Source organism: Malania oleifera, chromosome 1 (assembly GCF_029873635.1).
Source record: "Malania oleifera isolate guangnan ecotype guangnan chromosome 1, ASM2987363v1, whole genome shotgun sequence".
Lineage (NCBI taxonomy): Eukaryota > Viridiplantae > Streptophyta > Magnoliopsida > Santalales > Ximeniaceae > Malania > Malania oleifera.
In genome coordinates, this window is record NC_080417.1 from 73293424 (window position 1) to 73319455 (window position 26032).

Genomic DNA, 26032 nt, shown 5'->3' on the forward strand with positions numbered 1-26032 from the left:
CGAGTCCTTTTAGGCCTCACTCTCCTTCAGAGATCAAAGAATCCTTCTTCGTATTGCTGGCCAAAGAACGAATCTAAATCTTGTAGATTGTTTACTTAGAACTATTTGGTGCTGATTAGATTTTGTAGTTAATTAAGATAAAATTATTTTCATAAAAGTGAAAATTTATATTATTTTTATTGTCTTGCCCCATTGGTAAAATGGATCAAGGTTTAGTCTCTCAAATAGAAAACAGATGAAATTTATTAGTATTTTATCATGTAATTTTTTTTAAAGACATACATTTGTTTTGCTGATGTTGAATTTTAATAATATTTAATTAATTCAATTAGCTGATATAGATGGAAGTCACCTGATTGCGGTAGCAACACTAGTCCCTTAGAAAAAATAAAATACTTCAGTCCCTCAAATAGAAAAGTAGTACGAAGTTTAATCCTTTCTATTGTAATTTTCTATTTTTTTAAGAAAATATTTTTAAATAGTTTGCAGCCATGTTGAGGTGAGAATATATTTTATTACTTTGGTTTAATTAATTAAAACAGAAAACTTGTAATCATGTTGTTAGAATGATTCAGGAACTAAACATTGGTGGAAGTTTGGTCTCTGCAGCGCTGGAAGAGGCATGTGGGACAAACAAGTCTAAAATAAGGACTATGTACAACAACTTAGGTGATCTTGGTAGGAGCAGATAATTGTTGTCAAAACTATTTGTTAAGCTATTTTTTCTTTTTCTTTTTCTTTTGGGTTGAAATTTGGATAATCTACTAACAATCACTCTATTTAAAGGCGATGTTGCTCTAGCTTGCCGGCAAAATCAGTCACTACTTGCCCCTCCTTCACCCCTTCTGATTAAAGATGTGTTTATAATGCTCCAGAAGATAAGGTATGAACAACCCAATTTGGTCTTGTCATCCATGACAGAACTGTGGAGTTTTATTATGTATTGCTGCCTTGAATAGTTGATGGTTGCCTTGATTAGTGATAAAATAGTATTGCATAGAATTATTGGCAATGAACTGAGGAAGTTGATTAGTGATAAAATAGTATTGCATTGAATGATTGGCAATAAACTGAGGAACTTGAATCCTTTGTGATAGGTGGCTCCTAGATTCCGAGTTTATGGCAAATACGAAACTTGGGTTGCAATGGCTTTGGTTTGTCTATGGCTTTTTGCAGGAGCCGCTCATGATAAGATGTAGCTTGTTTAGCCTATTTGTGCCATGCCATATGAGCTTCACTGCCCCATCGTAGATCATTGTATAATTTATATTTCATTACTGATTTTGTTCTTTTTTTAAGGTTCTCCTTGGACTTTGTTTACAATTTCTCATGGTGAGTATATTGAGTAGAAGGTTAAGTGAATGGACCCACACACTGTCCCCCCACGCACACACATTTATTGTGCTATACTTGAGAACAGGGATTGAATTTGAATTTGAGTGGATGTTGATGAATCTTATTACAATTTATTATTATATCATAAATTCACATCCTAATTTAAGATTTGAACTCCAAGATCCCAAACATAGGGTTAGAGTATTTTGCATCTAGGTCATTTGATTTAAATTTTATGGGTGAAAATAAAGTTTTCTAGTTTGACAGTTTTTGATTCTAGGATGATGTCTTTTCATGCAGGATACAATTTTACTTTTTATTTTTTATATAAACTAAGAATTATTTTGGCAGAAAAGGATTAATGTTGCCAACTCCACCTAGTGGGGCTTAAAGCTTGGTTTGTTGTTGTTGTTGAAGAAAGGAGTCCAACGAAGAAATGGAAAACCAGAGGTAACAAGATAACCTCCCATTACAAAAGGAAAACAGCTAGACAAAAAGAAAGTAAAAACATGACAATTCTAATAAAGTATCGCCAACCAATCCTGCTGTAAGTCTTCCACAGAAACATTATGAAATAACACATTTCTTGTGCACAATAAAGATCATAGCATTTCTTTCCAAATTCCAACTGAACTGTAGAACGCCACAAAGCTTTCCTTTCTTTCCTCTTACCAAAACCCCTAAACATATTAGTACAAAAACTGTCCAAAGAGGAAGGGCACATCCAATTTTCACCAAAAATCTCAAGCAAATAATTCCAATGAACCCAAGTGAAGGATCAATGTAAAAAAAGTGCAAACAATTTTCCCACTCATAAAGCAAAGGGCACAAACATCGGGCGATAGAGGCTTGTTAGATCGTGGCTTCTAAGCAAATTGTTGGTATTGATTTTCTCAAGGATCACAGACCAATAAAATGGATCTTTGAAGGAACTTTAGCTTTGCAGGCTAAAAAATGAAGGGCAAAAGGACTGACATCAGGGTCATGGATCAAATGAGGAAAAAATGATTTGCATGAGAAATCCACACAGGAATCTTAACTCCAAACACTTTTTTTCACTTTCAACTTGGACATGAAAAGGATCAAGCACAATAGTCAAATAAACTCGCTCATTAGTTTCTCTCTCATTGAGATCCCTCTTAAACTGAAAAAAGATCCACAAATATCCATGGATCCTAGTGCAAAATAAGGAAGGTCGAATGAAGGGTAGATAACCAAAAAGTTGATGGAACCTAATAGCCAAAGGCACATCCAAATTCAATGATCCTCCCAAAAGCCTCCCCGGTGTCCCCATTACCCTCTTTATAACAAGCGTTAGGAAATAAAGGACGATAGATTTGAGTCCAAGGACTTAAGTGATATTAGCTCCTGCATTAGCATACCATGTGTTTTTTACAAGCCCAGATTTACTAGAAACTATCTTTGTGCCTAGGAGAGCTTCTAAAGCAAAAACGCTATAGCCACTTCCCCACCAAAGAGATGTTTTTAGACACGAAATTACCTGGACCCTTACCTCCCTCCCTTTTAGACTAGTGGTCCACTTTACAAAATGATCTGTGTCTCGCTTACTAGCACCTGACCCCAAAATATCCCATATGAACTTCTCTAATCTCCGAGCATCTGTCATTGGCATTCTTACAATGTATAAATAATACATGGTGAGAGAAGAAAGACAAGCATGGATGAGAGTAATATGACCCTAAGGTGAAAAAAGCTCCTTTCCACCCATCTAGCCCCCTAGCAATCTTTTCAAAGGCCAAACAGATTCACTGGTAGGATTCGCCCCTAAAGGGACGCCTAAATAGGTAATAGGATAACTAAAAACACCACACCCTGCTAAGCTAGAAAAGGAACATGGATCAGTGCTTATACTCCACTCTTGAAATTAAATTTTAACCCCAACACTTTCTCAAAGACATGTAAAATGGTAGCACATCAAAGAAGCTGCTCCTGTCCTCTGAAAGAAAGAGCATTGTATCATCTGTGAACTAAAGGTGTGAAAAATGGACAGATACTCATGAAAGACTGAAAAAGCATCCTTCAAAAATCTCAGCAATCCTAAAAAAATGCCATTATAAAACCATCTGGCCCAGGAGCTTTCTATCTATTCTCAAGTACAGTACCTCTAATCTCCTCCTCAAAAGGCCTCTCAAGCCACTCTGTTTTTTCAATTGAAATTCCTTCATAAAATTCCTTTTTCTCCTGCCACTCCCCACCCTATGAAACAATCTTGTGCTACAATCGCAATCCTTAATCCAATTCATCCTAGACTTTTGCCTCCAACTCATATCTTCCCTCAAAAGAATTTGTTTTAACTTTTTATTTTTTGATATCAGAAATTGTTCAAAGTCATTAGTCAACTGATCTGATTCTTGGAGAGTCATGTTCTGAAGTTCACCAGTTTTGAAGATGAACCATTAAGTATGTGATTCTAGAGGGACTTGATTATGTGTGAAAATTTTCTAGTTAAAACTGTTTTTTGTAGGACATTTGCATGTGAATGAATTTATTTCTAATTTTTTTTTTTCATTTCTATTGAGATAGTTTCACTTTTAAGATGAAGGAATCATAATTGTTGCTATATAATAAGACATTATTAAGACTTGTCTTTTAGTATGTGATTCATCTCGTTTTTCTTATATAGAAACTTTCAGTGTACAAACAGGCAGCGGAAGTACACTTCGAAAGAGAAACCTAATCGTGAATCTCATGCGGTCTTGTAGAGAGAAGGAGATAAAGTTTCTCGTTAGAACTTTGGTAAGATTCTGGTCAAATGTTTCAGTTTTGATTTAATTTAGAGAAATCTTTACATTTGCCTTGGGTGATCTTAAATGTCTTCTTTAAATGAATTTATTGGGTATCTTATGCCCAGGAGTAGGTTGTGTTATCCACGAGTCCATCAGTCTCTCAAACTAGATATTTTATTGAATAAAAACTTGGTTATTGAATAAGATAAATTGCATTGTCCTCTTTGTGGCCTCAAATACATGTTTGGTTTCCCAATCCTTTGTAGGTTCGGAATTTGCGGATTGGGGCAATGATGAGAACTGTACTACCTGCACTGGCTCAAGCTGTTTTTATGAATTATTCTCCTAACTTTCGTCATGATGGACCACTTGAGAATTTAAAGGAGAAGCTACAGGTTTGATTTTTGTTTTTGGAAAGGCTATTTCCCTATCATGTCTTACTCTCCTGATTTGGTAGCTTAGTATCCTCGGCTGATCTCTTTACTGGCAGCAACTCACCGAACCTGGGAAAAAAAAGTTTCTGTCATTTTCATAATGATAATCATGATTTAAAGTGTGTGTTATTTTTTTTTTTATGAATTTTCATGGATTGGCGTATTTACTTTTATTTTTGCTTCCTAGTTCCTTGCCTAATGTGAAGTTTCTGTTACCTGTTAGTGTCTTTCCGCTGCAGTCATTGAAGCATACAACATACTCCCCAGTCTGGTAAGTCTCTTCATATTTGGCTTTCGGGTTCCTTTTGTTTTCCTTGGGGCTTGGGTCTACTTGAAGATGGGAGAACAAAAATTTTTCACACTTCTATGCTCTATGTAACATTGATGCGTGCATGTACATCTTCTTTTGATAGATAGTCCATTTATGCTGTGACTAATAGGTTATGATAAAATCCCAGGGGAAGCATCAAACACACAACAAGCCTTAAGTCCTATTAGGCACACAGCGACCGAAAATTATGCGCACAAGAGACAAGATTAACGGATTTGGCTCTTCCTGTTGGATTACATCCAAGATCCATAAAAAAATCAAAAAATGAGGAAAAAGTTCTGCAATCATTCTCAAATCCTCATCCACATACCCAAATTTCAAACAATAAAAAAATGCTCAGAAGTGTTGAGCGTGTCTCACATGCCCAAGTCTTTACTTGACACACACTGCTTAGTGTCATAGGAGGCTCATTTCAATTTCATGTTTGGGGGGAGGGGGGAGCAAACCTTCTTCAAACCATCTTTCTTTAGAAACTAACTCTTGCTCCCAAGCATCCTACTCTCAAGGGATAGGGAACCCTAGCTTGTCCTCTAAACAATGCTTTTGCAAATGTTAGTTTTGGTCGTCTTGGTCTCAAATTATGAATATATCTTTGAAGAGGGCACAAAATTGTCTTAGGAAAACCTGCTGACCACCCCTCCCGCCCCCCTATCTTTTGATAACCAATAACCCTTTCAAGCTCTTGCAGCCTGCCCATGTCCATTGGGCTACCCCCAAGTGAACTGCTGACTGCCCAACTTGGGCTTTTTTTGGCACTAAGACATGCTAGCAAGTTGGTGAACCACCACGTAGAGCCAATTGATTATCTACTCCACTTCAGTATTCCATTTTTGTTTTCCCTCTTCAATCTTAATTCCACAGTGACTTTCCTTCACCTGAGACACTTAGGTTCTGCATCACCCCTTCGTACTTATCAATGTTTTGCCTGAAGACCCCTAGGCATGCCTGAAATTCCTTAAAGCATTGTAAAATACGAAATCCCAAAAAATGCTAATGCATTATGAATTTATGATGAAGCTTCTGCATTTGTACAAAGGCACTCCTTTTGAGCATTTTTCGTCAAGGCTTACACATTTTGGATGTGTGAATCTCAAGTTAGATTTGGCTAGAATTAGGAAATTGTAACTACCTATTTATATGGAGAAATGCGCTAATATGAGTTGGTCACTAGGACACTAGAACCTCAACCTTACCAAGATAATCGAGAGTTGCATTTTAGATCATGAAAATAATTTGATTTTTGTAATGGCATAACTATTTTTTGGCATGATTAACTTATTGAATTATAGTATTTTTAGATTGACCAAAAAGTAGTCTACAAATATTTTATTTTTTAAAATTTATTTGTAATTTTCTTAATATATATATTTTTAGAAATGTATGTAATTTATGTACATATGTTTAACAGAAAAAAAAAAGATTTCCAAAAGACTTCTGTGCCTCAATGATTTAATGTGTATGCTTCTCCTTTTTAAGGTTAAAACACCTCGCCTTATGCCTCTGCCTTTCAAACTTTGGTGCTTAATTTTTTTCCAGTACGTGTCTTGATTTTGTTTCCTTGTTTGGATTGGACAGCCCCTTATGTTGCTTCACTACCATTAGCCATTAGTGTTGTTTCGATGCCTCTCCACTTCAAAACCCTTAAATACGATAGAAATGTTTCTTGTTCTTGATATTTTTTGTATTGAATGCAAGGCATTAATGACAAACACAGCCTTTGGGTTTTTCAATCTTTTGTTCCCTCTTATTCTTTTCCCATTTAAAAAGTTTGAGATAATTTGGAGATCATTCTGTTATGTTGTTAAGTGAAGATAACAGAATATGACTTTGGTATGCTTTTTGACTCGATGACATTGTAAACAGGATTTGATCATTCCTTCTCTCATGGAGAAAGGCATTGGATTTTCTTCATCTGCTTTGTCAATGGTTCCAGGCATACCTATTAAGCCCATGCTTGCAAAGTAGATATATTTGTATTCTTTTTTATTATCATTTTTCTTTGGCTTTTTCAAATATTATCTAAATGCATATCTCTGTCTAACTTATTTTTTGTTTCGCTTTTCTTGTCATAGAATCACGAATGGAATTCCTCAAGCATTGATGCTCTTAAAAAATAAAGCCTTTACTTGTGAATATAAGTATGTACCTTTGTTTTAATAGATGATTTCTTTTCCATTTTCCTTTCAATTGCTTTCGATATATTTCCTTGGAAATTTTGATGAATTTTTATACAATCTAAATTAACGAGGCTTGTGTAGATATTGACAGAATAATTTTGATTAAAAAATAATATTGCATATTCACATTATTTTAAGTGAGTTATTTAGTGTGAATAATGTATGCAATGCAAAATAATTCTAATTACTATATTCATAATTAAAGTACGTCAGAGTATATTTAAATGGGATGATATTAGTTTACATGATTTGAATTAATACTATTGATCTAAAGTAATAGTACAATGAACTCAAGAATAGATTTGTTCCCTACTAATAAAATTTTATTCTTTGTGGGAAAAATGAAAATAATGTAGAAGATGATCATGTTGATCATGAATTAGAGAAAGATGATGAAATTGTGATAGAACTAGGTGAAAAGAGATTGGTTGTTTGCTTTATGGGAGAAGTTTTATCCTCATAAGAAGCTTCCTGGGAGAAATTTTTGACACTTGATAACCTATGCGAAAGGGGAATCATGGTGGTTAACAAATGCTTTCTTTGCATGAGAGGTTGAGACTCTGCATCATTTTCTCCTTAGTTCTGAGTGTTCTAGAAATCTTGGGAACATTGCTTTGTCGATGGTGGGTGTTTATTGGGAGGAAGCAGATTCTTTTTTGGCAAAAGTTTGGGCTTGGAGGGGTGTTCATAGTTCATACAGGGACAGAGAATTTTGGAACTGATCCTGTGGACTACCATTTTTGGCTGGTTTGGAGGGGAAAGAAATCGAAGTGGTTTTGAAGAGGAAGAAACCTCTATTTTTATTGTGAAGGACAGATGGCTTAAAATTTGTATCTTTGGTTTAATGGGCAGCACATTTTTTTTTTTTTTAATTTTTAATTTTTAATTTTTAATTTTTTATGTTGTGGCTGTCATAGATTTGTTTAAATTGATGTACATGGGCTTCAACCCCTTGGTGCGGCTTCAACCCCTTGGTGCATGCCTTTACTTTTTGCCTGCTAATTTGGGCTAAAAAATTTTAACTTCTTCAGGGTGTCTAGCTAACCCTAATTGTGTTGCTAAGATTTCAGAATTCATGTCAAACGAAAAATGTAAAGTATGACGGTTTGTTTGTTTTGTTTTGTTTTTGTTTTTTGTTTTTTTTGTAAACAATTTAAAGTATAAGGTTGTTGATTATTTGAAATCAACTGAAGTATTTTGAAAATTGTGGGTAAGTTGCACACAATTGCATGTTTTACCCAACATCCTTCCTCACTCCTTAGAATTGCATTCTCCTCTGGCAAGAAGTTCCAATTTTCAGGACAACTACCATACGATTTGGCTTTTGATTTTACTGGCTAAAAATTAAATTTTCAGTATTCATGAAGATGTAGTTGAATGTGTTGAATTTACACTTTCTCATGTCTGATTTAACTGCTATTTTGTTTGATTTTGTTTAATAGGCATGATTTAAATTTTTTCTAAGAGGATATTTTTTTATAAACAACTGCAAATACTGCTCTGTTTTTATTTTTATTTTTTTACTTTTTAAGAATTGGGCGGGATTACATATTCTAACCATTTCTCTTTTTCTCTTCATTTTTCCAATCATTTTATGGATGCTGCTGGGCTGCTGCATAACTGCATGTATGCATATAATCTTAGATATGATGGTCAGCGTGCACAAATTCATAAATTAGCTGATGGAAGTATTCGTATATTTTCAAGAAATGGGGATGAAACAACATTGAGATTTCCAGATTTGGTTAATATAGTTATGGAATCATGTAAACCTGCTGCGACCTTCATAGTGGATGCAGAGGTAATGCATTTTTAACCAGAATGTGTTTTTTTTTTTAGTTTTGTTTGGCTTCAAGTGGGTTGGGTTCACCAGGACAATGTATGATTCTTCTTTGGCTGTCTTTTTATGATTCTGTTACTGATTCCATCAGCTATTGTCCCTTCTGGTTTCAGGTAGTTGCAATTGATAGGAGGAATGGCTGCAAGCTTATGTCCTTTCAAGAACTATCTTCTCGAGAGAGGGGAAGCAAAAATTCCTTGGTTTCAGTTGTTAGCATAAAGGTTGAAGTATCATTTAGCTTTTTATTATTATTATTATTATTATTATTATTATTATTATTATTATTTTTTTTTTTTGTATAGTTTTTTGCATTAATGCTTTGGAGCCTAACTTTTAAATTTTTTTTTTTTATATAAAAAAAGTAATAACAAAGACATATTATTGATGCTTAAGCAAGCCAAAATAGAAGTCAAATAGATTTTTTTTTTACTAGGAGGGTAGATCGTTTATCATGCAAGGATTGTAAAGTTATTCTAGGTGAAAGCCTAATCACACAACATAAAGTCTTAGTGTTAGATACTTAGATATATGTATTAAAAAATGGAAGAAAATGGATAAAATAAACCAGTGTAGGAGAACTAGATGGTGGAACCTAAAAGGAGAAAACATAATAAAATTTAAAGATAAAATGATCAAAGATGGGGATTGGACCTTAGAGGATGGGATAGATACAAATACTCTTTGGAATAGATTAGCTAGTTCTATTAAAAAGATAGCAAAAAAGATTTTAGGTGAATCAAGGGGAAGATTCTCGAATAGCAAAGAAAGTTGGTGGTGGGATAAAGATGTACAAAAAATCATAAAAACAAAAAAAATTTGGTATAAAACGTGGCAAAAATTTAGAAATAGAGATAACTTTGAAAAATATAAGGAGGCAAGAAAAGATGCAAAAAGGGCCGTTAGTGAAGCTAAATATAGATCATTTAATAGTTTGTATGGTAGATTAGGTACAAAAGAAGGGGAAAGAGTTATATTTAAACTTGCTAAAGTTAGAGAAAGGACGAGCAAAGACTTAGGAAATGTAAAATGCATAAAAAGTGAGGATGATATTGTTTTGGTTAAGGACGAAGATATTAAAGAAAGATGACGAAGTTATTTTAGTAAGTTGTTTAACGAAAACCAAATAGAAGGCTTAAACTTAGAATTGTCAAATGAGGAAAAGACTAAAAATATAAGATTTATTCGCAAAATTAGAGTTAACGAAGTTAAGTTTGCACTAAAAAAGATGAAAAATGGGAAAGCTATGGGACCGGATAACATCCCAATTGAAGTTTGGAAATGGTTGGGTGATAACGGAATTATATGGTTAGCTAATTTATTTAATACAATTGTAAAAACTAAGAAAATGTTAGATGAATGGAGGAAAAACACTTTAATACCTATATATAAAAATAAAGGAGATATTCCAAATTATAATAACTATCATGGAATTAAACTTATGAGTCATACGATGAAACTATGGGAAATAGTTGTTGAACAAAGATTAAGGTTATAAACAAAGATCTCAGAAAATCAATTTGGTTTTATGCGTGGGAGATCTACCACAAAAGCTATTTATCTTTTAAGAAAATTAATGGAAAAGTTTAGGGAAAAGAAGAGGGACTTGCATATGATATTTATTGACCTTGAGAAAACATATGATAGGATACCTAGGGAAGTTCTATGGTGGGTTTTAGAAAAAAAGGGTATATGTTGTAGGTATACCGATGTTATTAAGGATATGTACGATGGAGTAATGACTAGTGTAAGGACTATAGATGAAGAAACTAGAGAATTTCCAATTACCATATGTGTACATCAAGGATCTGCTTTGAGTCCTTATCTTTTTGCTTTAGTGATGGACCAATTGACTAAGAGTATTCAAAAGGAGGTTCCATGGCGTATGTTGTTTGGAGATGATATTGTATTAATTGACGAAACTAGGGATGGAGTAGAAACTGAGTTAGAATTATGGAGAGAAACTTTGGAATCTAGAGGCTTTAGGATAACTAGAAATAAAACAGAATATATGAAATGTAATTTTAGTAATGATAGGAGGAATATTGGAGACAAAGTTAAACTTGATGATGAAGAAATAAATAGCACTTGTAGATTTCAATACCTTGGATCTATTATGCAAGCTGAAGGAGAAATTGAAGATGATGTAATGCATAGAGTTAAAGCAGGTTGGGTAAAATGGAGAAGTACTTCAAGTATGCTATGTGATCGTAGAATACCCTTAAAATTGGGAAGTTTTATAGGACAGCTATAAGACCAGCTATGTTATATGGATCGGAATGTTGGATGACGAAGAAACATAATATCCAAAAAGTAAAAGTTGCCGAGATGAGGATGCTTAGATGGATGAGTGGTATAACATTGAAAGATAAATTAAGGAATGAACATATTCGTGGTGGTAAGTTAGGTGTAGCTCCTATAGAAGATAAGATAAGGAAGGGACGACTCAAATGGTATGGATACTTGCAACGTAGACCTTATAGTGCACCTGTGCGGAAGAGTGACTTAGTTACTGTGGGGGGCAGTAGAAGGGGTAAGGGTAGACCTAAAATAACTTGGGAGGAGATAGTGAGTAAGGATTTAATATCCTTGAATCTATAAAAAAAAAACCGTCCATGATTGCATAAATTGGCGGAAAAGGATTCATATAGCCGACCCCACTTAGTGGGACTAAGGCTTGGTTTTGTTGTTGTTGTAAGCAAGCCAAAATAGCTATGTGCATGTGTGATTTAAAATTTATGGAACACAAGGTCAAAGAAACTCATTCCATCTCTTGAATTCTCTGGCTACTGCCAAGAAACCCAGTTTTTTTTTTTTTTCTCAATAAACATATTCATTTTCATAATGGGCCCGTGTACTCCATAAAAATTCTTCCATTTCTCTCCTTCCAAATGCACTGAGGGACAACAAGGTTTAAACACCTAGACCCTCTCAACTTTTATATTTTCACCACAACATTGCCAATTTGCAAATAATCTTTTGATGGGACAATGCATGGCTCATAAAATCCCATAAGTAGATAAAACATGTCTTGCATATCTACCTCGTCTTAGCATACAAACAAATGATGCTTTGATTCTGCTTCTTTGGTTGCATTCATATGTATAGAGACACACATACATACTATTAGAAACCCATGCGTTGCATGGAATATGTAGCCATTGTGCAATGTACATATATATACTAGTAGACACCCATGGGATAATGTACATGTTTTTGGGATTTATAAGTAAAATATTATTTTAAAGAATTAAAAGTTTATTATAAACTTCATATGCATACATATTTGTTGCTCATTATGGATAAATCTAGATTGCCAACATAGTAGTGATACCTAGTACAAGATCAAATGATTTAAAATGGTGAAAATGTAACATTTAACTGATTTTTGTGAAGCCAATTGTAACTTTTAAAACACCAAGGGCAACATACACGTGATAAAAAAATGGTGACAAAAGGAAAAGCCATAGAGAGAGAGAGTGAGATGGGAGTCAGAAGGAGACTACCATTGAGAAATAGATTAGTTTCTATTTAGGTTCAATGCATCATGAGCAATGAAATGTGCATAGTAATCAAGGTGCGAGGCGTGTTGGGGCAATGAGGCTTGCACCTTATAGGGGTCGAGGCGAGGCAACCTTCAAGAGGCACTCCAAGATGCAAGGTGCAATGAAATGTGCATAGTAGTCAAGGTGCAAGGCGCATTGGGGCAATGAGGCTTGTGCCTTATAGGGGTTGAGGCGAGGTGACCTTCAAGAGGCACACCAAGGCGCAAGGTGCTATGAGGCATGCCTTATGCATGCTTACCTTATACGTTTTTTTTTTCTCTTTAATTCTCAGCCATCTGATTTTGCATATTATTACAGAAAAAGGTGCACAAGATAATGTGTTATTTTATCTTGCATCTCTCAGCAAGTCAGCATTCTTTCTCCCTCTCTCTCTGTAACGGCTCGGCCCTTTAAATGGACCCAAGTTGCCAACCTACATACATAATAACTTGTACCTAATAGACATACATGAACAACTCGCCCTAAACAGGGACATATGGGTGTAAATCATACAAAACTAGGATAAATGTCGCGGAAAAACATAAATATCCATCGAGATTTATACTAGGTATATACCAGAGTCTACCAATTGTATTCTTAAATTTTTAAACATCCAACTTAATACATAAATCAGTGTTTACAGCCTCCAAAAAGATGCTTCTAACTAAGTTTATTACATAACCGAATACTTACACAACTAAACCAAAAACCATCCTCCCAGTCGCTCTAGCAACTAGGACCGACGTCCTGAAGGACCTGAAAATAAAGGTTGTATAACGGGGTGAGAGACTTCTCAGTAAGGAAGAAAGTATTACAATCAGTGATCACATGTGATCACATGTGAGTATTTCAATTTAAAACATATATCCATATATATAAAACAAAGGTTTTCAATACTGAAGCACAACACATATATCAATATAAACAATACCGTTTTTCCATATCAGCTTTTAAATCATGTATATGAATAGAGAACGACCAACAGTTTGGTATCACAAATAATGCCTATTTTACCCCATGGCACGGGTTGTGCACTGATATCTCTAACAATGTCTTGTTAGTGCAGGCACTGTCATGTATCTCATATATAGTCTGACTGCCTCTCTTGGTCCATTATTCACCAGTGATTACAAACTCTTGCAAGCCGACCATCTCTGTACCCACACCGCTTAGCATGTGTGGTTGCACTGTACTCACTGGCAACAGAATCCGAGCCTTTTGGTATCAGGACTATAAACTCCTTTACCTTGAAGTATTTCAACTCCAGTTCGGTAGTATTTTTCAACTCCTTAGTCGGTAGTATCTTTCAACCCCTTAGGTGGTAGTATCTTTCAACTCCAATAGTCGCAAGTTGTGGTTCCACTTATCATATATATAATTTATAACAAAACATGATAACCTGTGTAATTCCAGTATTTTCACAAACTCATAAATCCATATCTGGTATAAACCAGCACACACCCTCTCGGTTTACCCTTTTTGCATAATTAGCACGGTATGTAACCGGCACCTGTCTTTCAACATTTTCTAGTATAATAATTTGGAACTCCGTTCCCATAATCCATACCAATAATATCAAATGTTCATAAGTTCATTTTCATCCACATGTCACACTAATTTAAACAAAAATCCGCTATATAGTATATAATACAATAAACACCATTTAAATAAAAATAAGAGATTCAAGCATCTCCTACATACATAATAATACAAATAAAGAAGTTTTGAAACATTTGGAGACCATACGCCAAAACCCGTATTTTTACCAAAACCGTAAAATCATGAAACCCGACATTTCAACCCTGTGAAATTTAGTAAAATAACAGTCAAATCAATCATATGAATGTAAACTATCTTTTTAGTGGTTTAGTTTCACGAAATAACTGTTGTAATCAATTTCTCCTTACCTTAAACCTGAAACCGAAACATGAACGAACTGATCGAAAACAACGACTCGGGGTCCCTAAAACCTAAAAACCGAAAACAATACTTCCATATTATTTCCTATACTACCGATTTACCGAACCGAAATCGAATTCAAACCCTTACCTTGATTTTAGGGAAAATCTCGAAATTCCACAAACGAAGATCCGTTCCACAATAAATGTAGAGATTCTCCTCTTGACCCACGTGGTAACGACGGATGGTGGATTCCAGCAACGGATGGCGCAAAATCCTAGAGAGAGAGAGAGAATGAGAGAGTTTATAAAATAAAACCTAACTTAACTTTTAAGTAATCTAAATAAATATCTCCTCTAAGATATTTATATATAAATATCTCAAAATATTTCCTTTCAAAATATCTTCTCCAAAATATCTCTCCTCCAAAATATCTCTTTATTTATTTATTATTCATTATTTACTTATTTATTTTTTTGTGTCGGGTTACTACACTCTCTCTCTCTCTCAAAAAAACAAAAAAGAAGAAAATGAAAAGTTTATCTCATGATACAGGCAGAGCTGCAAATGAAGGCCACATAGATTCTCTAGGCTGACTCTCAAGCTTTGATTCAAGGCCAACTCACGGTCTCTTCTCCTCCTCCTTCCTGTTGGTCAACTGGGTCTATCTCTCCTTTTTTTCGTCTTATTCCTTCTCTTCTTCTTCTTCTTCTTGATCGACTAAAATCAGTGATTCTGCAGCTCTGCTGCTACCAGTTAGAGCTTTTGTGATCCTGTTTTATTTTTCTTTATTTTTCTCATCGTTTTTATGGGATTTCTGCTACTCCTTTCTGACATCCCTTCTCTGCTGCTCTCCGACTTCTTTTTTCTTCTACTTTTTGCCTGCTGTGCTGCTGTCAGTGAGAGCTGTGACTCTCCTTGTTTTAATTTTTTTTACTGTTTTTTTTTTAGAAATTTTGTTCCTTTTTCCTGAAATTTCTGCTCTGTTGCCCTTTGTCTTCTTCTTCTTCTGGACTGCTCTGCTGCTCTTAGATAGAGCTGCTCTAAGCCTTTTTCGATATTCCCTTTTTTTGGCTGTTTTATTTGGAAAGCAGTGCCATTTTTGTTTTTTGTTTTCCCTGGAAGCCGTTCTCTTTCTTGCCATATTTGCTTTTGTATCTGGAATTTTTGTCATGAATACTGAGTGCTGTTTTCTGGAATTTCTCACTCAGTGCTGCTCTGCTGCTGCTTTTGCTTTTCTTGTTTCCTGCTGCTAATTTCTGCTTCTATTTTTTGCAATTTATGCCCTGAACATTCTATATTATTGAAATTCGTATTATAGTATTTATTTATGCTCTTGTATAGTAGTATTACATATTTTGATATTTTTTAAAATTGAAATATTAGTGCGAATGTGTTTACAATCAAGCATCCATTATATAGGGCATATTACAGACAATTTTAATAAATTTCCGCCTAATCGTTGTGAGGCATGTGCCTTTTGCCTGTGTTATCAATCTACAAGTCAATTATTTATGGTATTATGGAAAAAAATTAAAAGAAGAATAAAACAGAAAAGAAGGTCCAAAAATCTAATCTACAAGTCAATCATTTATGGTATTATGGAAAAAATTAAAAGAAGAAAAACACAGAAAAGAAGGTCCAAAAATTCCTTGAAGACCCTTAGGCATAGAGAAACATATAGGAAATGCACAATTTTGTGTACTTTCACAAGGGATCATTCTTAAGACATTTAAGTTACAAGGCTGTCACTGGAATCCCACACTTCTTTAATGAATAACCTCTTGTTAAGGTTCCTTGATTTTGTTATGTGAAAAGGATTGTGTCAAAAGGGGAAGTGAAAGGTGCAAATGAGTAGAAATGAACTGGAGTGCCTTGCTTAGATTGTAATAATAATGTAGTGAATAGACTTGAGTAAATAATGTCGCTTATGCATTGCAGAGGTTCTGCTGGTACCTATTGGAACTTAATGCTCATGTATCATGTTATTGGTTTAAAATGGTATTTACACCACCCGGTCGTCCTCCGAAAAGCAAATCAATTTTAATTTTTTTTGTCGCTTTTTTACAAATCATTTTGTATGATTTTATATAGGGTTCTTTGGTTTGTCCAATTGCAATTTTTGTAATGGTAATATAACAACAACAACAAAACCAAGCCTTTAGTCTAGGTGGGTTTGACTACATGTATCCTTTTCCGGAACTTTATGTGATCATGGACAATTTCTTTCGACAGATTCAAGGTTATTAAATCCTTACTCACTATCATATTCCAAGTTATTTTATGTCTACCCCTACCCTTTCTACTGCCCCTCATAGTAACTAACTCACTCTTCCTCACTGGCGCACTATGTGGCTTACGTTGCAAGTGCCAAAATTATCTGGTTCTTCCCTCCCTCATCTTTTACAGGAGCTACACCTAACTTACCACGAGTATGTTCATTTCTTAATTTATCTTTCAATGTTATACTACTCATCCATCTAAGCATTCTCATCTAAGCAACTTTTATTTTTGGATATGCTATTTCTTAGTCGCCCAACATTTTGATCCATATAGCATAGCTGGTCTTATAGCCGTCCTATAAAACTTCCCCTTTTATTTTAGTAGTATTCTATGATCATATAGTACATTTGAAGCACTTCTCCATTTTACCCAACTTGTTTTAACTCTATGGATTAAATCCTCTTCAATTTCTCTTTTAGCTTGCGTAGTAGATCCAAGACATCAAAATTTACAAGTGCTATTTATTTCTTCATCATCAAGTTTAACGATGTTTGATGTATCCTATTCCTTTAGAAACGCTAAGCGCCTGTTTAGTTTTGGAAAATAGTTTTCCTTTTCCATTTTAGTTGTCCAACAAATTACAATAAAGTTAGCTAATTTTTCATTTTTACAATATTTGTATGAAATAAATGAATAACAATAAACAATTTGGCACTATTTGCTAGTGAAAATAGTTTTTGTTTTCCATTTCTAATTTTTCAAATAATTACAAAAAATGCCATTTTGTTTTCCAATTTTCCAAACTTATTTAGAAAAGTTGGAAAACATCTTTTCATTATTTTTCTAGATTTCAGAATCTAATTTCGGAACCTCTGTTTTAAACCCCTGCCACTGTAATTCACAGAACTGGATAAATTAAACTGTGAGGTGCTTGCAGAGTTGCAGCAGAAATGAATCCTTATGGGACAGTGCCTCCTGTTTATGATGGCGATTTTTAGGTGGCAGCATGGTAGGATTATGGGGCGAGAGGGGTATTGAGGCAGGTGGAGCAAGGAAGAAGATCCTGAGGTTGATCCTTTGGCAATTTTTTGGATTGTCTTGTGGGAAGAAATAGAAGGTCTTTTGAAGGAATTGAAATTTACCTCAAGGATGGATAGCTCAAAAACACTTTTTTCAGGGGGGGTTTAATGGTCAGCATTTCTGTTGTTCAAGCTGCAAAAACTTTTATAGGTTCACTTGTGCTATTATACATGGGTTGCATTCCCTTGGTGCCCTTTTTATGACTTTCGTTTGACCATATACAAATATAAAAAGTGATGGAGAGCATGATTTGGATGACTAAATCATGCACCCAAAATACTAACCAAATCAGAAAGTTTTAGTTTGGAAAAAAAAAAAGGAAAAAAAAACTATTTAACTGGTTAACTAAAACACCACTGTATAACCAAATCAAACCTATAAATCAAAGTGTGCATTTTAACAAACACTAAAAGTATATATCTATTTTTTTTTATTTGTGCATGTCTTCTCTGGATATTAAAATATTCTTCAACCTCGCCAACCATCCTCGCTGTCTGACAATCAGCTTTCCTGGGTGTTTCTTCTTGCCATGATCTATTCATCTGCTGATTTCTCTATATTTTGTGAAGAAGTCCTGTGCAAAACAATTCTTCTGTCCAATGCCCTAGAGCAGCACGACAATTTATCTGTTAGTGGTTGTGTCTTCAATTTCTTTGTTGAATAAACAGACAACCCAAAATTTCAATTTCTGAAGATTGCTGAGTCTTGCGGTGCTGCATTTTCTTGGTTCTTGGAGATTTCCTTCCAAGCATCAGCTTGAATAAAAACAGAAACAACCCAGAATTTCAATTTCTAGGTGCTTCAACATTTCATGGATCTTCACCATCCTTCTCTTTCAATGTCATCATGAGTATACCGTCACCGTTGCAACTGCAAAACCAATCCGACCACTGCCTCCTTTATCTGCTCATAAGGTGCTGTGTGTTTACCAAGATTCATGATCTTTGGCTTTTGGCTGGTCTTGGGGAATTTTTCTTAGTTGTGGTGTTATGATGTTCTTGATTCTTGGGCTTCTTGTTTTTTGTTGATCTTTTGGTGGTTTTGGCTTTGTGGGTGCTGTTGTTTTGGAGTTCTGGAGAAACCAGTTTAGTATTATTTGGTAATATGTTGATCACTGTTGTGTGATTTATTCATCCGAAATATTATGTTTCTTATGAATGCTACTTCTTGGTGTGCGAACGTAGCATTATAAGAGCTTGATAAAATGCCAAATAGAGATGCATTTCATGGAATGTCCTGTTAAGTGGCTTAAGCAATGAGGTTTCTTTGAGGTGGTCCATTGCCTGTTGGATGGAATGCTTGAAAGAAATATGGAGTCTTGAATTTTACGATCTAGTTATGCGCGGTTGTCGGTTTACATGAAGAAGCAATAGAGTTTTTATGGGTTGAGGAATATTGTTTCTTCAATATCCTTGAATTTGAATCTTGAGTTTAGATTGAAGAATTCTTGCAATCCCTTGTTGCTTAAACTTGTTGCTTAAATATTCTTCGATTGTTTTTTGTTAGCAACATCAAATTTTTGGCACCAAAGGGTACTTACTATGGTATTTTCAACAATTGTCATTACCTTTTAGTTTCAACCACAGGTGAGATCTTCTCTCCTCTTGTTGTTTCTTTTCTTATTTTTTCCAATAGTTGGTTAGTAGTGGAGCTTTTGTGTTTATGATTTGTAGGCTTAATATATGCATTTTTGTGTTTTCCATTTGCAAGTCTTGGAGCATACAAAATGTTTCAAAAACTACTATTGCACCATTTTTTTTATTTGATTTGATTTGATTTTTATTTTATTCTAGCTTGGATTAACACCCAAAATTGTTTGTTTTTGATTTTTAAATGAATTGCATTGTTTGTGTGGTTTCTACTAGTTGTAGGGTGTGATTTAGAAAATTGTTTATGTGAATTAAGTTTGCAAAATAAATAAATAAATAAATCAAACGTATACTTTGAGTACGGATAAAGGAGCAGGGTTGTGTTAAGTAACTGACAGCCAGTATAAAACTTAGTTAGATCTTATTGTCATGAATTCATACCAAATTCACCTAGGTCAAGGGAATGGATGTATGGACACAATGGAAATAATGTTTTGAAGGAAAATTAACTTTATCTATCTCCAAGATACGAAATGGGTCGGAGAGAAAGCTAGAGAAATTGAAAAATCAGGATTTAAACTTTGGTACACTGATAAAAAGAAACATAAAAATTGTAGACAAAAACTTAAAAGATAATATAGTCGATGTTGAAAGAATAGGGGATAGGATGATTAAAATTAGAATAGCTTTAGGCCTGGAGATAGTGAACATCATTAGTGCATATGCTTCCCAAATAGGCTTAGTAGAAAATTTTAAAAGACAATTTTGGAAAGATATGTATAGTATTTTATAGGGATACCAAAGTTTAAAAAGACATTCATAGAAGTTGATTTGAATGGACACATTGATAAGGATAATATAGACTATGAAAGGATACATGGAGGCTATGGATATGGAGATAAAAATGAGGCTGGTGATACACTTAATAACTTTTAGGATTTAATAAAAGCCATATAGATTTCATCTTAACTAGGAATAGGGATCATCTATCTTGTAAGGATTGTAAAGTTATTGATGTAGGACAAGAAGTAAGACCTTTGGAAGATCCTTGTTGGAAAATAATTAAGAAGAGTTGGGTTAAGGAATTGTGGGGTTAAGTTAGTAGTTTATTCTGTGTGTTTATATTAGTAAAGGATTATGTGTATTTGGGGGTTGTTTGTAATATTTGTGTAAAGTAGGGGTATATTTGTAATGTAATGTAGTTTTAGGGGTTTATGTGTAATTTCATGTAAAGACGCTTTCTTGTAAATAGTGTGTGAAAGTCGTGTTGTAAGTTAGTTGATGAATTTGAATTGAAGCAAACACCGCCCCGGGGTATCTCCTCTCTCCTCTGTTCCCCTTCCTCCTCTTCTAATTTCTCCATGGCTGCAGAACCTTGGTGCTGCCCCTGCATCATTGGAAAAAATCCGGCCTTAGACTTTTGAAATGTTGGAGAATCAAAAGGGAGAAGCAAACTTGGACTCTTTGAAAGCCAGTGCTTGAATGAGACAAGAAACCACATTCCATTGGCAGCACCATAGACTTGAGTTGAGAATTAGCATCAATGAACATATCGGGAATGACAAATTCAACAATAGGAATATTTGAAAGACTTAGGATGTCTTCAAACATATGCATTTCCTTGCTTGTAGTGTTTGCAAGTTGAGTAAATGTGACTGATTCTTTGTCTTGGATAATTGGTAGAGCAGACTTCAAAACAATTTTCTTCCCATTATAGTGGAAGACATGTGTATTCTCAAGCCCTTGAGTCACACCCAAATCATCCAACCAAGGAGAGCCAAGGAGTACATGGCCAATCTTCATAAATAGGATGGTGATCCATCAATATAGAGAAGACAATAGTGCGGCTGATTTTCTCGCTAGAGAAGGAGAATTGGGAAACAATGTCATCTATGAAGAACAACATTTTTTATCACGTTCTCTAAAAGGCATCTTTCGGATGGATAGGTTGGGTCTAATTTCTTTTCGTCATTAGTTCAACCTCTTGTTTTTTGTTTGGTGGATTTAGGTTTGTTTTTAGGTTTTAACTTTTTTGAGGTCTGTTTAGAGTTGTTTAGTGGTTATCTATTTATAGCTTGTTTTGCTGGAACCACGGTTTTCCTCCGCCATAAGTGTGGGGTTTTCTAATAAAGAAAGGAGGTGCCACCCTCTTTTACTGAAAAAAAAAAAAGGTCTTAAATTTCGATTTCGACTCAAATTTCGAACTTCCAAAAGTATGGAAATTTCAATTTCAATTTGAAAAAATGACGAAAATTAGTAGTAAAACATGGAATTCTTTGTGAAACTTTAGAATGGTTAACAAACATAATAATATAAGTTTTAGGACTAATATATTACAAATCTATGTTTTGTAGGAGGTGGAAAAGTTGTAAAATAGTATGTGTATCAAACATATTTGTAAGATAATATACATTAAACATATTTAGTTAATACAAAAGAAATTCATAAATCATTTAAATATTATTTATTATACAAATAATGATAATTTAGATACGAATGGTTAAATAAAATGTTACTGTAAGTTTATTTTTTCATATAATTTCAAAAGAACTTGTAAGAATCTTTTGTTTTGATAAAATAAATCAAGATAGAAATTTCACTTCACTCCTAAATTTCTCATTTGAATTCTGACGAAATTTCATGGTATAGTAAAAATTTTGACAAGCTTTTCTAAAATTTCAAGATTTTGATAATTTCGGATGATTCATTGAGATTTCGACGGAAATTATGCAAGACGGAAATCGATTGCCATTTCAATTTCGAGGGTGATGGAAATCGGAAATTTCGACGGAAATTTCAACAATTTCGTGGAAATTTAAGACCATGAGCATATCACACCAAACATTAGCCAAGTATTCGCCCATTTGGATGGGAACCAAACATCTTTCATGAACATGTGCAATAGAGTTACCAATCCAAGACATCACATAAGTCTCCGAGTGAGGTTTCAAATGAAGCTGCATTCAAGTGACTCCATTTATGGAAACAACATTCATTGGACATCTACCATCAATGATGATTTTGCAAACCTTTTCTACTCATTTGAGAAAGGTGTGGAAAAGCTTGAAATTGTGCCCAAGGTATGATAAATGGTAGAATACTGTTAAAATTAAAAGGAAAGTTTTATAAGATGGCAATAAGGCCAGCTATGCTTTATGGTTTAGAATGTTGGGCAACTAAGAAATAGCATGTACGAAAAGTAAAAGTTGTTGAAATGCGAATGTTAGTGTGGGTGAGTGGTATAACATTAAAAGATAAAGTAAGAAACGAGTATATACAAAATAATTTAGGCATAGCAGTGATTGAAGATAAGGGAGGGGTGGCTTACATGGTTTGGACATTTGAAACATAGGCCTAGTAGAGCACCTGTGAGGAGGAGTGACTTAATTATTATTTCTGGTATGAAAAGGGGTAGAGTTATGACTAAAATAACTTGGAATGAGGTAGTGAGGAAGGATTTAATAGCCCTTAATCTAATTGAGGAAAACACTCTCGATCCAGTGAATTGGTAGAAAAGGATTTATGTAGCTGACCCCACCTAGTGGGACTTAAGGCTTCTTGCTGTGGTTTTACGAAAAGTATGCATCTAAATAATTAAGCATAATCTATGAAGATGAGTACAATAACTTAAATATTACAAGTTCAATATTACGTACTGTTTTATGGTTTTTGATATTAAAAAAATACATATACATTGTGTGTTTAAAAACTTATAATATATCGGTTCCATGTGATTAACAATAGTTATTGATATTAAAAATAACCAAAACCAATCCAATAATAATAATAAAAAAAAAATTTCAAGCCAAAATAGAACTGAAAAATTATCTTATTTTTTGGTTCAGTTTTGGAATATGTTTTCAATTTTTTTGCCCACCCCTAAAAAAGATGTGGGAGTTTTGAGCATATTTGTTAACTTAGAATCAAATGATGCATACCAATTATGGCTCAAATTGATTTGAATCTCATGGCTGAATCGCAAAATGCTTTGAATCACAGGTGAATTGAATGATTCACTTGGTGAACTGCAGATTTGAAATGAATTGCAAGATTTATGCAATTCTGTTCGATTGGGTCAAGTCTCAGATCCAGTCAGATCTGACTGCTTTAGACCTCATCTAAAAGCCTTCTAAATATATATATTTCTTTTCACATGATGCCGCTCTATACCCAATTATACGTTCTGATCTGCAAACACTGTCGGTCATGTCTTCTCTGCTCTGTTATCTAATGGGGGAATCGAGGGAAATGGTTGTTGTGGAACCAGAGGATGCTGTCTCTTGATTCTGAAGTTGAATTGAGCAGTATGTGTGAATCTGAGAGAGGCTTGTTGGTTGACCAACTGAGAGCAGAATTTGCTTCTGAAGGGGAGGACTTCTGTTGCAGCTACCAAGAAATGACTGTGGTACTGATTCTGGACCGAGCGACTCTGGATGATACCTTTTTTGCAGGCACAACAGTGACTCGAGGAGGATTGTCCTGATATTATCTGTGAGGCTGTGCGAGTGGGTGAAGACCTTTCAAAGGACAATGATAGTCAGATTGAATAATTGACTGCCAGGGGATCTTTGGCCACTTTCCCTGTCCTTAAGCATAAACCTATCCTGGTTGATACTGTGCGTATATCTTGTTCATATGGGAGGGAAAATGCTGATATAACAGGTTTTCGGTTGGAGGCTTTGAGAGTATCTATGTCTGAAAGAGATGTCCTTAGTCTGTTACTACTTCTGATGTTCTATGTCAAAGAATGGGTTCATTCAACATTTGAGGGATTTTCTTACAGGTTTGGCTTTTTTGGTGGGACCCCGGGGGGGGGGGGGGGAGTGAGAAAGACAATATAGACCTGCAAATACTCCTTAATGGCCTGGATTTAAAACTAGTGAGTCCTACAAGGCAAGAGGTGAGGGTGGGGATTAGTCTTAGAACTTATGAGAGGAAAGAAGGTCCAAAAAGAATTAAAAAATTTAGTTTCTTCTATTCATTACAAGGGAGGTGACAGGGTAGGGGAGGGAGGTAAATGTGTTGGATTATGAAGATTATTAGTTAGAATGTGAGAGGGTTAGGAGACTTTAGGAAGAGGAGGCTGATTAGGGAAGTTTTGTCTAGATATTCTCTCAATACCATGCCCATTTTGGAAACTAAGCTTGAGATTGTTGATTTTTTTTTTTTTTTTTGGGAGGGGGAGGGGGGGGGGGGGGGGGGTGGGGTGGGGTGGTGTTGGTTAGAAGCATTTGTGATAGGAGAGGTAAAGACTAAGAATTTCTTTCCTCTCAGGGTGCAGCAGTGGGCATTCTTGTTATATGGGACACTTCGTCCTTTTCTGAAAGTGAATAGTTTGGTTGGGTTTTTCTGCCTTTTTATCCTAGTAGATGTGAAAAGTAGGTGTCAGTGGTGGGTTTGCAAGCCTTCTAGAGCAACTCTTAGCAACTTCTTTTGGGATGCGTTATATTTTGTATTTGGCTTTTGTTCTTCTAGGTGGATCTTTGGTGTTGATTTTGACGTTATTAGGTTCTCAGGGAAAAGAGAGAAGGGGATTTGGGGGGGGGGGGGGGGTGGGTGGAAGGGTTACTTAGGTGCAGGAGTGTGGTTTGAGAGTACCCCTTTGGGTGACATTCATTTTTCTTGGCCTGTTGCTAGTCAGGTTGATAGGTTTTTGTTTTGCAGTGAGTGGGAGTGGGAAGATGAGTTCTCCAATCTTTCACAGGCAGCTTTACCTAGACCTTTGTCTGATCACTTTCCTATTTTTCCGAAATCTAGTAAGGTTTCTTGGGGCCCAACTCCGTTTTAATTTGAAAGTATTTGGCTGGATCATGATTCTTTTTAGTCTTTGGATAGGGATTCTTGGAGTGAGGATGAGGAGAGGGGGTGGGAAGGCCTCATGTTTATGAGGAAGCTTAAGCGTTTAAAAGTGACCTTAAAAAAGTGGAATAAGGAGGTGTTTGGAGACGAGAGGGCTAGGAAAGCCAGCATTTTACGTGAGTTGGATGACCTGGATAGAAAAAAATAAGATTTTAGTCTTTCAAAAAGTGAGGAGGTGAAAAAAGGATTTTGTTGACAAATGAGTTGGAAGACTTGACTTTTAAGGAAGCGAGAGGCTGGAGATAGAAGACTAAATTTAATTGGGTTAAAGACAGTGACTTCAATTTAAAATTTTTTTAGCTAATGGGAGGAGGAGGAAGAACTTGGTTAAGGAATTAGATTTGGGTAGACTTGAGATGACTTCACATCCTTGTTTGAGTGTCTCAAAGATCACTAAAACCTTTTATACCGAGGAAGATGTTGGTAGATCGATGATTGAGGGTTTCGAATGGGATCCCATTTTTAGGGATTAGATGTTTTGGTTGGTGAGATGATTTGAGCCTTTGAGGAGAAGGAGTTGGGGGGAATACTATGTTTGGGATGGAGAAGGATAAGACTCCAAGGCCGGATGACTTTAGTATTGCTTTTTTCAAAATTGTTGCGAAGTGATTATTACTTTGGTGCCAAAGAAGAGTAGTCTATTAAGATTGCATATTTTAGACCTTTTAGTTTAGCATACGTGTCTAAGATTATCGCTAAATTACTGGAGAATAGGCTGAACACGGTGCTTGATAAGATTATTTCTAAGACTCAAAAGTGCATTTGTTGGGGGTAGGCAAATTGTGGATGTTGTTTTGATTGCCAATGAGGTATTGGACACTTGGAGGAGAAAGGAAAATGGAATCACTTTTAAATTGGATTGTCAGTAAGCTTATGATAGAGTTAGTTGGAATTTTTTAGACAAGATTTTTGTTGAGAAAGGGGTTTGGGGAGAGATGGCAACTTTCGATGAGGGGTTACTTGCCTAATGTGCTCA

General features: G+C 35.0%; 1 protein-coding gene across 1 annotated transcript in view; it reads left to right on the forward strand.

Annotated features, from left to right (window-relative positions):
• The window catches only part of LOC131166250 (DNA ligase 6), a 45246-nt gene that overhangs the window by 9052 nt on the left and 10162 nt on the right, over window positions 1–26032 (forward strand). The window contains exons 4-12 of the mRNA XM_058124612.1: window positions 576–678; window positions 787–883; window positions 3990–4092; window positions 4349–4477; window positions 4740–4787; window positions 6711–6808; window positions 6920–6985; window positions 8669–8825; window positions 8978–9085. Of these exons, the coding sequence (XP_057980595.1) occupies window positions 576–678; window positions 787–883; window positions 3990–4092; window positions 4349–4477; window positions 4740–4787; window positions 6711–6808; window positions 6920–6985; window positions 8669–8825; window positions 8978–9085 (909 nt within the window). The remainder of the gene's footprint in view (window positions 1–575; window positions 679–786; window positions 884–3989; window positions 4093–4348; window positions 4478–4739; window positions 4788–6710; window positions 6809–6919; window positions 6986–8668; window positions 8826–8977; window positions 9086–26032) is intronic.